A 13,073-nucleotide genomic window follows, 5' to 3' on the forward strand; every position below is an offset into this window, starting at 1 on the left:
TATTCCTCTTCCCGACTTAGATAATAAATTGTACGCTTAGCCTTGATCTTTTAAAGGAGTAACTAAGTGAATGAAAGTGAACAATGAATCACACCTGTGGATCAAGACCCAGCACTAGCATTTTCAGTCTCATGGAGTGCTTCACTATTTCTACCAGACTTCTAGAGCTGGGTGCCGTGATGAAATTAGCTCAGACGGTCCTTGTTATCCCCCAGAAAGAATTTGTAATGATGTTGAATGTAAGTGCCTTTATGCCTTCAGATAGGGCAGGTGCTCTCTGGGCAGGACAGTCTCCATGTTCCCTATTGTCTTCCTCCTGAGTGCTCAGCGATTCCATTTCCTGTCGGGTCCCCATAGGCTTATTGGTTTCTGTTCCCCAGACAAAGTTGCTTTTGTACACCAGGAAAACGTTTAAAGAGAATGTGGTTAACTTTCTCAATAGTGTCCTTTGATGGACAGGGCTAATTGTGGTATTGGCACAAAGAGAGACAAATAGAACAATGGAAGAAAACGTGGTCCAGAAAGAGACCTTCACGTGTATGGTCACCTGACTTACGACAAAGATGAAGCGAGAATGGGCTTTGCAATAAATGGTGCCGAGACGTTTGGTTGGCTGTCCTCCGGCCCCCAGTTCCTCTGTAGAATGACAGCAACAGGCTTGATTTTCTTTGTGAGGTGCTGAATATTAACAGGAATAAAGTGAACACTTTACTCCTATTTTCACTTTTAAAACATAGAATTAGACTATGATTAGGTGAAATTAATAGCATACCTTTCCTTACCTAATCACTTGTCCTCTCTAAAGAAGTTTTCTCTGCCCCCTCCTCCTCCGAACCATTACAAATCTTACAAGATTGGAACTGGTAACTGACGTATTCCCCAGGTTGTGTAGACAAAGGCGGTCTGTTTGTGAATCGAGTTTGAAAGTAGTCATGTGAGCATGAGAGTGGAGGGTGTATCTAAGGGGGTCACATTGCTCACAAAGGGGCCTGGATGAAAAGAGTTCAGTCATCTTGACTCTTGGAGGAGGGGTGACAGCAAAAGATGATCCTATTTCAAATGCTTATCTGGAGGGACTAAAGATAACGGCAACAGCAAAAGAACCGGCATTTCCATTTTATTTTCTTAGCACAATAAGAATGTCCATTATTATTCCCACACCTGAACTCTTCACGCTTGTCTACCAACATATATTTCTCTGGCGAAAAATGCTTTCCCAAAGAATAGAGTGAGAATTGTCTCACCTCATGCTTCATCCCATCCATGGTTAAATCCATGCAAATAGTGAAGGAACATGAATAGGACCTATGTGAAACACTTATATTTTTCACAAGAGCATTGATTTGAAGAAGAATTAAGTAACTGATTTAACATCTGGAGGAAGACCCTCAGGGACTGGGGTAAAATGTAGCTGTACATACACATCTGCACCGAGACAGGCCTTTCATTGCCGCCAGCGGCAAGTACTACTCCCTCTCTGACTGTCCTGTCTTTGTTTCAGACAGTTGACAAAAAGGTTTGCAGCAGCAATCCCTGCCAAAACGGTGGAACCTGCCTCAATCTTCATGATTCCTTTTTTTGTATCTGTCCTTCACAGTGGAAGGTGAGTCACTGGGTCTTTGGTTAAAAATGGTGGTGAGTCAGCATCTGTGGTTTCCTTGGAGTCATTCAGACATATTTAATTTTCCATCTAAAGTTTCTAGGATTTTGTGGTCTTCTGAATCGGAATGAATTATACTATGTATGCCAAAATCCAAACAATGGCAAGCAGGCATATATAACCCACTAAATGCTAAGCCATCGTAAAGAGGGGTTCACTGGAGTGGATAACTACATGGAAGTGTATACTATTTCGGCTAACATCCATTTAAATTGTTTAGCATCAAATGTACTAAAGAAATCTGACATAGCCGTGTGCATTTTCTTGTTCTTTCCTATTCATGGTGTCAATGTACCTGACATGCTTATTAAAATACAATTGGTGAGCGTTCCCAGGCACAGCGCCCTAGTGAAATGCGAATTAGTTTGCATAGGATCCTTCTTGTGTGACTGGTGTTTTCCTATGGGGTGAAATCTGAGTTCCAGAGGAAGGCTAACCAGAGATTAATATTAGTACTGCTGTTATTGGATTTGGCTTGACTGTCTTTACTGTCTGTGTGTAAATCCTTAAACATCTCATTGGCACGTGGGCCCTGGATGCCTCTGTAACCTGTGGCACCTGACTTTGTTCTTTACACAAACACAGGGTCCTCTGTGCTCAGCGGATGTTAATGAATGTGAGATCTATGCGGGAACACCCTTCGGCTGCCAGAATGGAGCCACGTGTATTAATACAGTAGGGAGCTACAGGTAACTGTTTCTTTTTCCTTTAAACAACAAGCTTTTACTTTTCCTGCTCCTGGGTCTGTAGATTGGCCATGGTGGCTCTGCTTCAGCTTAGGTTTGGTCTGCATGTCTTGTTATTGGCCTGGGGCCTGAGGAGCAGCAGCCACCTGAGGAATGCCCTTCTTATGGCTGAGGTCAAAAGCCCCCAGAGGGATGAGCAGAAACATGTAAAGTCTCTTAAAGCTTTGGGTAAAAACTATCACTTTTGCATATTTAAAAATATATATTGCCCTGGCCGGTGTGGCCCAGGTGGTTGGGCATTATCCCATGCACCAGGAGGTTGACAGGTCAATTTCAGTCAAGGGCACTTGCCTGGGTTTTGGGCTCAATCCACAGTGGGGGCTGTGCAGGAGGCAGCTGGTCTGTGTTTCTCTCTTCCTCTACCCTTCTCTCTCTAAAAAAGCAATTATATATATATATATATATATATATATATATATATATATATATATCACATTATATATATTAAGGTGTGTTTTTGAAGGATTAAAACATCCCATAGTTAAAAGCACCCAAGATTAACTATCTGTATTGGCAGCAAAATTAGGTGGTCCATGGGGAAATATGTGGCTCTATTTAAACTTTACACACAATTATTTACCTAGAGCAAGAAAAGCTGTGCATCCTCAACTCTCACCCCACAAGGAATTCCTCTTTCTAGAGGCCCTGAGAAACTGGAAGAGGGCCACTGTGGCCGGCATAGAGAGTACGGAGGGCATGATGCAAGGTGAGGCTGAGGGTTAGTAACACTCAGAGATCGAAGGAGCAGCCATCTAAGAGCTTTAAATAGACGCAGGTGTAGATGAAAAAGGGATGCCCAGGAAAGTAGCCTCTCAGGGTGGTCTGATTATGAATTCCTGAGTGGGCAGCTCATGGCGGTAGTCAGGCACATAACTTCTTCAGTAAAAGGCTTATATTTGCTTTTGTGCATCTAGGTCAACACACCTTTGAAATGTACCTTTATAACCCTTTGAAATGTCCCTTTAGAACCCTCCTTCTAAAACTTGGCCACCTTCAAAACAGTACATACCTTTAACTATTCTGTCATCCAATTCTTGCCTTCATTTTTCCCACCTTGATGCCATCTTCCTTAGGTTCTCTCCTTAATCTCAAATGCAAACAAGAAACTGAAAACTGTTATTCTTATGAGCATTTTTTCTCAGCCTGCTGAGATCTTGCTTCCAGGAATATCCTGATTTGAGTCAAATAAATTGTTATGAAAATTCTCCACAGGTTTTGGATATTCTTACATCATCAAGGGCTACCCCACCATAGCAATAGATTTAGTGAGGGTGCCTTTATTCAAGTCATGCAACATGTTAACCATAATAAGAATCAGGGATTGAACTGCGGTTTTTTCAAATAGTTAACTCTCACTGACTTTCTTCAATTAGTTACAAGGCCCCTCACGACAATCATCATGCAGCCCCTATCTTCTGACTGACCCTGTCCAGTGGCTTGTCTACAGCATTTACCTGCTCAGCTCAGGTACCGCCCTCTCCAGGAAAACTTTCCTTTCCTTGATAAGAGATAAGCCTCACTCCACCTCCAGGTTCCCATCAAACTCTAGGAAGACTGGCTGGCACATTATCTTTTTGAATAATCAAGTCCAAAAATTTATGGCAGATCAACCTCAAACTTATTTCTGTATGGTTTCTTACAGTCACTTTCTAAAATACATTATCTTTCTCCATATATTGGTTGGTAGCTTGCACTCTGTGATTATAAAAGAGAAAGGAATTGGTTTTGTCGTGCATGAATACACTGGAGTGTAATCTCACCAGAGTGAAGAGCAATTATTTGCTCTCTTACTATCGTCTGTACTATCTTGTCCTTCAATTCCCTCACAACGATATTCATTCTGTTCTTTCCAGCAAAAATAAGTACAGTAATTTTGTTTTTTCTTTCCTGGTCATCTGTAAACACACTATATTGTTTCAAAAAGCAGTCACAACCCTTCTCTTTTTCATTTAATTTATTCTTTTGTTGTTTTTTAAATTTTTTTTCTTTATTGATTAAGGCAGTGGTTGGCAAACCGCGGCTCGCGAGCCATATGTGTCTCTTTGGCCCCTTGAGTGTGGCTCTTCCACAAAATACCACGTGCGGGCGCGCATGTACAGTGCAATTAAAACTTCATGGCCCATGCGCAGAAGTCAGTTTTCAGCCTGGGAGAATCTATTTTGAAGAAGTGGCCTTAGAAGAAGTGGAGGGTGTCGGTTGGTCGGGCGACAGGAGATGCGGTGCAGGTGGGCAGGGGGATACGAGGATGGGAGAGTTGGAAGGGGTGGACCTCAGCGAAAGTACCTCAATCAGATTGAGGACGTTTTTAGCAAAGGCCAGCTTAGGAGTACCCTAATTAAGTTAATAACAATGTACCTACCTATATAGTTTAAGTTTAAAAAATTTGGCTCTCAAAAGAAATTTCAATCATTGTACTGTTGATATTTGGCTCTGTTGACTAATGAGTTTGCCGACCACTGGATTAAGGTATTACATATGTGTCTTTATCCACCCCCCCCATTGTCTTTTGTTCTTTTGATCTGATCTTAACTTTTTTTTTCTCATTCTAAGTTACAACTTTTGACTCATTGAAACTCCTGATAGATACATCAATGAGTTAATAATTGGTTCAAAACTAAAATTAACCACCTCTAACTTCTCCACATAAATATTGTGTTATTAAAGAGCTTTTGCTATCAGTATTTTGTTTCTCACTTAAATGACCCTCCCCCGTTGCTGCTTTTATAAACATTCAAGCTTGGGCTAGATCCAGAATGTGGGTCTAATCTTTCATTCTCTTGAAAGCATTATCTCCTGATGTATGTTTATGGGCATTTATCAAGGAGAACTGCTGCTTACAGACATTAGGTGGCAAATGTCCCAGCTTCTAGCACTAATACTTTATTGCCTTCCTGATATCTAGGAATGTCCTGGAAATTAGATCTTGTGGGGCACGGGTACAGTGTTTTGGCCAGGTTCAAGCCTCGGACTAATGAAAGGACAGGGTCCTCTCATTGCCACGTGCAAGTCCCAGCTGGAGGGCAGAGCCCTCCCAGCACAATTATAGCCAACAGCTATGGTTGTAAGCTTGAACCTATGGTCCAAACACGTGGCCCCACGTGCCTTGTGATAGAGTTCAGGTGCATGTAGTTGAGTAGGGTTGGAACTCAGGAGAATGCTGTAAACAACTTGATCACGCCCCTACTTTGTCTCGTGGCATCTGCTATAGAATAAAGTCACGGCTTGTGGATGCTGGCGCTGTCTCCTCATCAGGGAGCAGTGTCCCACCGAGACCCAGCTTTCATTCTCTTGTCTGTCTTTTCTCAATCCTTTCACCCCCCCCCCCCACTCAGGGTCACTGAACCAGGCTGAGCAGGCATGGCACATAAGGCGCCCTGGGGCTGAGTATGCCATGGCTGTGCTGGCTCCCCACAAGATCTCACTCTGATTTTCCTTTATCATCACCGTCTTCTAGGGTCTTACAAGGCAACTGAATATCAAAGTGTGCAAGTGGGATGAGAGCCATAAACCAAGGCAAAATTATTTTTCTCCCAGCACCACTCTCCCCCCTCCCCCCGCAAATAGAAAAGAAAAACTTTGACACAACTATTTGCTGCATGCCAGGGGTGAAAATTCTTTGTCCAGATACAAATGGGGGGCAGGGGGAATGTTAGAGATTTCTTTCAGTTGAGAGCTACCTAAACAGCAGACTCAAACTTTAAGAGCAATTCTTGCACCCGTTATAAAAGAAAGCCCAAGACTCATTGTGCTGACTCTGGAAATAGTTCTGGTTTCTAGTCTCTGCCCTTTAGGGATCTGCTGAAGGCTGAGAGCAGAACATTTAAATCTAGGTTCTTCTTGATATGGGGATAGTTTATGAAGTCTCAGGAATTCCACTTCATTTTCTACAACATAAACACTCTAATTCAGGCATATAATAGAGACTTTAAAAAAACATATTTTTATTGATTTCAGAGAGGAAAGAAGTGGGAGAGAGAGATAGAAACATCAATGATGAGAGAGAATCATTGGTCAGCAGCTGCCTCCTGCACGCCCCACACTGGGGATGGAGCCTGCAACCTGGGCATGTGCCCTGACGGGGATTCAAACCATGACCTCCTGGTTCATAGTCGACACTCAACCACTGAGCCACACTGGCTGGACATGAGAGAGATTTTTGAAGGAATAAAAGTTCATAGGAAATGTGCATGAGTGTAAGATTAAATTCTTGCTCTGTGGAGTCTATGTAAGGAAACAGCAATCACTTGGAGGCTTCCTTGAGTTCTATTAAGTGAGGTTAAATCCTTGTTAATCAGTAGCTTCTCTGAGGCTAGTAACCCCCTCAGGAAACTTCAGACATTTGCTAAAGTTAAACTTGAGAGGCTGTTGGATAATCTGGAGCTGTGGCAACAGGATGGGCAGTTTGCTCTGGTTTGGGGGCCTCCTTCAGCCTCTAACTCTGGGAGTCCAGTGATTTGGGGAGACAAAGGAGTCTTTATTTAAAGGGATTATAATTCCTATTTTGAAAGGTAAATCATTATGCAAATGCTAATTAATCAAAAGCCCTATTTTACAAGAAAGTTTCTTGTTAAAATTATTTTTTAGAGTTACTGAAAGCAGAGCAAGGAATACCATTCATTGTTTCTGCCTAGGAGTTCTTGTGACTCCAGGGCTTGCCCTCAACTGCTTCAGGCAGCTAACAGCTAATATTTTGACACAATGCTGCTATTGCATCTTTGTTCTGAAGAATTGATTCTTATTATTCTCCTGTTTACTTTGGATTAAGACATCCCTATGGGTCCAAATTTGCCACGCACGCATGGTGGTGTATATTATATACTTCAGGCTCCGTTTGAGAAGGTTTCTAGGACACTGGTGGATTTTAAAACGTGGAGAGCTTAAACCATGAAGATTGTCTGGTTTTAACTTAAATAGTAGTTAGGTATTAAGCTCATTACCTCTTTCAGTTAGTCAGTTACATCAGCATTGAACCATGGACTCTAAAGCAAGTTAAACTATGACTATGAAAGTGCACTTGACCTCTTTCAATTGCCAAGAGCACTTGCCGTGTTTTTGAAGACTGAAAAACCTAGTCATTACAAAAGTGACTTTTGCAGGGAGGTTTATAATTCATTACTCTTTTTTTTTAAAGGCCATATTCAGATACTTTGAGAATACGTTTTACATACAAACACTGTTTGTTAAAAAGACATAAAAAGGGAAAGTCTTCAACAAACTTTAGCTTTTGGATGTGGGGATGTGATCTAGAAAAACAATGGTGCATCCTAGTTGATGTAGCTCAGTGGTTGAGCGTCATCTGTGCACTGAAAGGTTGCCTGTTCCATTCCCGGTGAGGGGCATGCAGGCTTCACATTGATATTTCTCTCGCTCCCTCTCCCTTCCTCTCTCTCTAAAAATCAATTTTAAAAATCTTAAAAAAAAGAAAGAAAAACAATCATTTAGACGTAACACAGATATGTTTCCTTGGGCAATGTGAGCTTCGCCTGTAAAATGGGATTAATAATACTTGTCTTGAGGATCACAGCAAGGGAGTTCATAGTCTACTGGCTTCTTCCTCCCCACTTCTTTCTTATCATATCATGAAAGAGGTGTACTTTGTAGCTGTGTAGATGAGAGTGTAGGATTAAAATGAATTCATCTCCAAGTGATAAGAGCAAGAAGGAGAGAGAGATAAAATGGGAGGATTCAACTGAAAGTCTATGAACCAGAATCTCCTCTCAAATCTTAAGCCACTGTCCAATAGTAGAGCTCTTAGTGATGAGATAAACACAATTTCCTGAGCACATCCTACAGGAAAATGCCTTTAGGTCCCAAGATGAAAATAGTGTTTATAGATTAGCACTATCCTATATAATAAAAGAGAAACATATAAACTGACTGTCCCTCTGCTACACTCACCAGCCAATCAGGAGTGAATATGCAAATCAACCCAACAAAGATGGCGGGTTAATTTGCATACACAGGCACTGGGCAGAGAGCAGAGTGGCAGAGCAGGCGGAGAGTGGAGCGGCTTGGGGAAATTGGCTCCCAAAGCCGCCAGACGGAGAGCAGAGAGGGAGAGCTGGCGGCTTGGAGAACTTGGCAGAGTGGGAGGCCGTGGGATGGAGACAGAGCAGGAAGGGAAAACCAAGAGCGCGGGGAGCACCAGGAATTCTGGGAATAGTAGTTTTGGTGACAGACAGATCTCCTAGACAATAGAGCAAAGTGAGCCTAAAGCAAGTTACTGTTGTGGTAGGGGGTGGAGGGAAAGCAAAGGTGAGAGACATAAATAAAATCAGAGTGTATAGGAAAAATTAAAGGGAAGATATCCTAAAACTTCCAGGAAATCTCCACCAATGAAGCAGCAAAAGAAAAAAAAAGCCTTTATTTTTCTGTGAGCAACAAACAAAACCGAGTTGGGGTCTCAGACAACTTGCTCATATGATTGCAAAGACAGACAGAAACTCCCTGATTGGAGAGGGCTCCTCTGAGGGCTCCCAGATTAGAGAGGGTGCAGGTCAGGCTAAGGGGCCCCCACACCCCCCAGTGCACAAATATTATGCACCAGGCCCTAGTTATTTTATAAGAAACAGAAACAGCAAGTTATTACATTGTCTGAGATGAACAGTTAATAGGTATGGTCAGTCATGTCCCGTGAGGTTCAGGACACTCAGATATTTCATCTATGATAGACTCAGAAAGCCTATTAAAAATTAAAAAAAAACCTTTTGACAAGTGGTGATGGTGATAAAATAAACTTTTAAGAAGGGAGCCACTTGGATCAAATGCTCAAATATGTATATGAGCCAGGCCAACCTGGCTCAGTGGTTGAGAGTCAACCTATGAACCAAGAGGTCATGGTTTGATTCCTGGTCAGGGCACATGCCTGGGTTGCAGGCTTAAATCCCCAGTGTGGGGCACACAGGAGGCAGCCAAGCAATGATTCTCTTTCATCACTGATGTTTCTATCTCTCTCTTCCTCTTCCTTCTTCTCTGAAACCAATAAAAATATATTTTAAAAAAGAAAAAAGAAAAAATATGTACATGAACTTCAGACTATAGATTATAGAACTTCAGATTATAATCTCTCTAAGAATCTAATTAAATTCTCTTCAAAAACTAGAGGCCCGGTGCATGAAATTTCTGCACAGGGCTGGGGGTGTGGGAGGGTCCCTTAGCTGGGCCTGCACCCTCTTGCAATCTGGGACCCCTCCGGGAATGTTTGACTGCCAGTTTAGGCCCGATCCCACAGGGAACCCTCCCACAATCCGGGACCACTGGCTCTTAACTGCTCACCTGCCTGCCTGCCTCATCACCCCTAACCACTTTTCTGCCTGCCTAATCACCCCTAACCACTTTTCTGCCTGCCTAATCACCCCTAACCACTCTGCCTGCCTGCCTGATTGCCACTAACCACTCATCTGCCTGACTGATAGCCCCTAACTGCTCACCCACCTGCCTGATCGCCCCTAACTGCCTCTGCCTTGGCCCCTGCCACTGTAGCTTCGTCTGGAAGGATGAACAGAATGATGTCAGGAAGGTCATTTAGCTGTCTGGTTTAATTAGCATATTATGTTTTTATTATTATAGTCTTTGTAAGGATGGGAGAAAGAAGAAGAAAGGGAAGAGAATATGAGAGGGAGAGTTGTAGAGAGAAAAGGAAGTTAAATAACTTTTGGTAGGGAATGAATAATTGAATTTCTATTTAGGTTTAGTCATCTATTGCTACTAATCTATGACTTAATGTTAATGATGAAGGCAACTTTGGAATGCTCAGAAATATGGTTTCTTGTTGGAACAACTTTTATACAATTATATATGTGTATATATTGGTATTGCAAATTGCACAGGATGTATGTATACTAAAAAATGTATTCACTCATTTGAAATTCTGATTTAACTGAGCATCCTGTAACTTTATGACGCTTCATATAAGGGCCTGAATGGTACTCACCCTATACTTACTCTCCATTTCTGGCCACGTTCATTGACATCTTCTTCCAAGGAACCCACTCAAAGGTGCCACCCCAGCAGTTAGTTCTGTGCTGTTCCATGGGGACACCAAGTTCTGTGCCTGAGCGTGACCCTTGTTGCTTCTCAAACAGCAAACTCTCCTTTCCCAAAATCAGTCACAGGTTTGTCTTTATCCATGGACATCAGCTGAACTTGAACCTCAATGTGTGTTGTTAAAAGATCTTCTTTATCTGGTAGAGTGCCCCCTTTTCCAGGACCCTCAGAAACAAGTTCATGGTCTATGGTTATGCAGCTTCTCTTGGTTCCTCGCCTCTGACTCCTAGCCCCAGTGGTCAGTTCCTCCATGAGGTCCAACGCTGTTCAAGGCAGGCACACAGTGACCTCTGAGCCTGGCTCTCCGCTCCATCCACTATGCTCAGATACGTGCAAATAAGACTGGGCTCGGTGACTCCTCCACCCCTTCCAGCTCCCCCAGGGCCATTCTCATACCTTCCACATTCCTTTTGAAGACGCACTGCAGATATTAAGCTAACTCAGCGATTTTAAGAATTATACAAAGCTTAAAGAAAATTTAAAACAACTTTGCTTATTTGGTTCTGGTTGAACTGAAATGTTCGCCAGCTTAGGTGTTATGTAATAATTCCTTCTTGTGAGTTAAAATGCAGCTACGAAAGAAATGTGACTATATTAAGTGCATCTCATGGGTAGAAGAAGTATTGCTCTTTGTAATAGAATGAGAATTATCATAGATGTGGATATCATGTTGCTTGTGGGGTTATGCAGTCCTGGAGAACATTCAGGAACTTGTCTGCTCTGTGGGTCACCTGGCTTTACCAGTGGGTCCAGTTGGACAAACAAATAGATTTGTGGATCTCTCCCTGGACCATCTTGAACAAATTCTTAGAGATGTCTGTCCTCTGAAAGGTTTGATGACATGATAGCAGAAAAATGCACAGTGGCAGTCGTGCCCCGGTAGTAAGTCGTGCCCTCTCCCACTAGTTGAGACGAAGACGCATTTGCTGATCGCACTGCTTGAAGCAGAGCAGAGCGGTTTTCTCCCAGGACCTCACCCAGCAAATTTAGTTTGCAGGTTTATGCTTCCACATGAACATCATTGCAATTGGAATTATTTTTTTAAATGATGCTAAGAAACAGGCACTCACCCTGACACAGCCCTGACGTTGTGCTCTGTGTAACTAACAGTTGTCTCTGCTCACCTGAGACGCATGGCCCCCAGTGTGCATCCAAATATGACGACTGTGAAGCGGGCTCCAAAGCACTCTGTGTCCACGGCATCTGTGAGGATCAAGTCCGCATACAGGCTGGACAGGTGGGTCCTTTCAGACCGTGACTCCTTGGAGGGAGTCAGGGTCCTTAGTCTGTCATCCTGCGTGACTGTGTACAGGCATGGCCCTGTGAGGCTGCAGAGGGGAAGCCACTTCCTGCCCTTAAGCAGGGCACAGGTGAGGAAGGGGATGAGAAGTGTCCATAAATAAGCAGAAAACTCGGCCCAGAAGTTAAGATTTCATTATATAAATGACTAACATTTTTATTATTCCTTCATGGATCTCCCTGTGAGATATAACTTCCTTTTGGCCGTGTGAGTTCTAATAGTGACAAGACATGGAAACACAAAAGGCCCTGCCTTGCCAGCAACATGCAGTTTTGTTTTTCTTAAATATTATTTTTTATTGATTTCAGAGAGGAAGGGAGAGGGAGAGAGAGAGATAGAAACATCAATGATGAGAAAGAATCATTGATTGGCTGCCTCCTGCACGCCCCTTACTGGGTATCGAGCCTGCAACCCCGGCATGTGCCCTTGACTGGAATCAAACCTGGGACCCTTCAGTCCTCAGGCCGACGCTCTATCCACTGAGCCAAACCAGCTAGGGCGCAACATGCAGTTTTCAGGAGGCTGGGTTCCTCTGGCCCCTGTGACTGCTGCAGATGCTGAGCCCACGTCCCTGCTGCCTTTGCTCTGGGTCCTGACAACCTTGGCTCCTGGCCCGCAGGGTTGCCCAGTGCCTGCCGCCTGGCCTTGCAGGAGACCTTCAGGTCTTTATTTTTAGTTCTGTTTTTTCCTACTTACGTGATGGAAAATGGTTCCCTTCCAAAGATGGTGGATGGGAAGGAAGGAGAGACTTGCAAAAGGGAAACAAACAGAATTGATTTTCCAAGGTCTGTGCCTACATGGGTGTTTTTCCCTCTAAAAACATAGCAGGCTGAGTTGATTGACTTTAATTATATTGACTTACAGTTCTTGATTGTTGTTGCTCTTTCCCTGGCATCTTTGGGGGCAAATTATAGGTTTCCCTTACTCTGAAATAAAGATGTTTCTCTTTATGCGTGGTCTGGTCTAAATGCTTAATCATTGGGAGGAAAAAGAGAAGCCACTCAATTACCTTATGGAAATGAACATTAGGGGATAAACAGTTGGGGGCTTGGTGAGATTTTCAAAGGTTTTCTTGCTCATTTTGATTTTCTTTATTCACGCTCCTGTCCTCCTGCCAGCCCAAGTACAGCTGCATCTGCGATGCTGGTTGGACGTCCCCACAGAATAGCTCGGCCTGCACACTGGACAGAGATGAGTGCAACCTCTGGCCTGCGCCTTGTTCAGAACTCGTGCAGTGTTTCAACACTCCAGGCTCTTTCTATTGTGGGGCCTGTCCCACAGGTATGTGGGCATGTCTACGCCAGCCAGAGGCACCATGTTG

The 13,073-nt window shown here is 43.2% G+C and overlaps 1 protein-coding gene across 1 annotated transcript in view; it reads left to right on the forward strand.

The window, feature by feature from the left end:
- Positions 1-13,073, forward strand: part of CUBN (cubilin) — a 282,087-nt gene that overhangs the window by 3,751 nt on the left and 265,263 nt on the right. Inside the window, exons 5-8 of the mRNA XM_006093733.3 lie at positions 1,502-1,603; positions 2,246-2,349; positions 11,563-11,689; positions 12,871-13,033. Of these exons, the coding sequence (XP_006093795.1) occupies positions 1,502-1,603; positions 2,246-2,349; positions 11,563-11,689; positions 12,871-13,033 (496 nt within the window). The remainder of the gene's footprint in view (positions 1-1,501; positions 1,604-2,245; positions 2,350-11,562; positions 11,690-12,870; positions 13,034-13,073) is intronic.

The sequence above is a fragment of the Myotis lucifugus genome, unplaced genomic scaffold, assembly GCF_000147115.1.
Source record: "Myotis lucifugus unplaced genomic scaffold, Myoluc2.0 scaffold_121, whole genome shotgun sequence".
NCBI lineage: Eukaryota > Metazoa > Chordata > Mammalia > Chiroptera > Vespertilionidae > Myotis > Myotis lucifugus.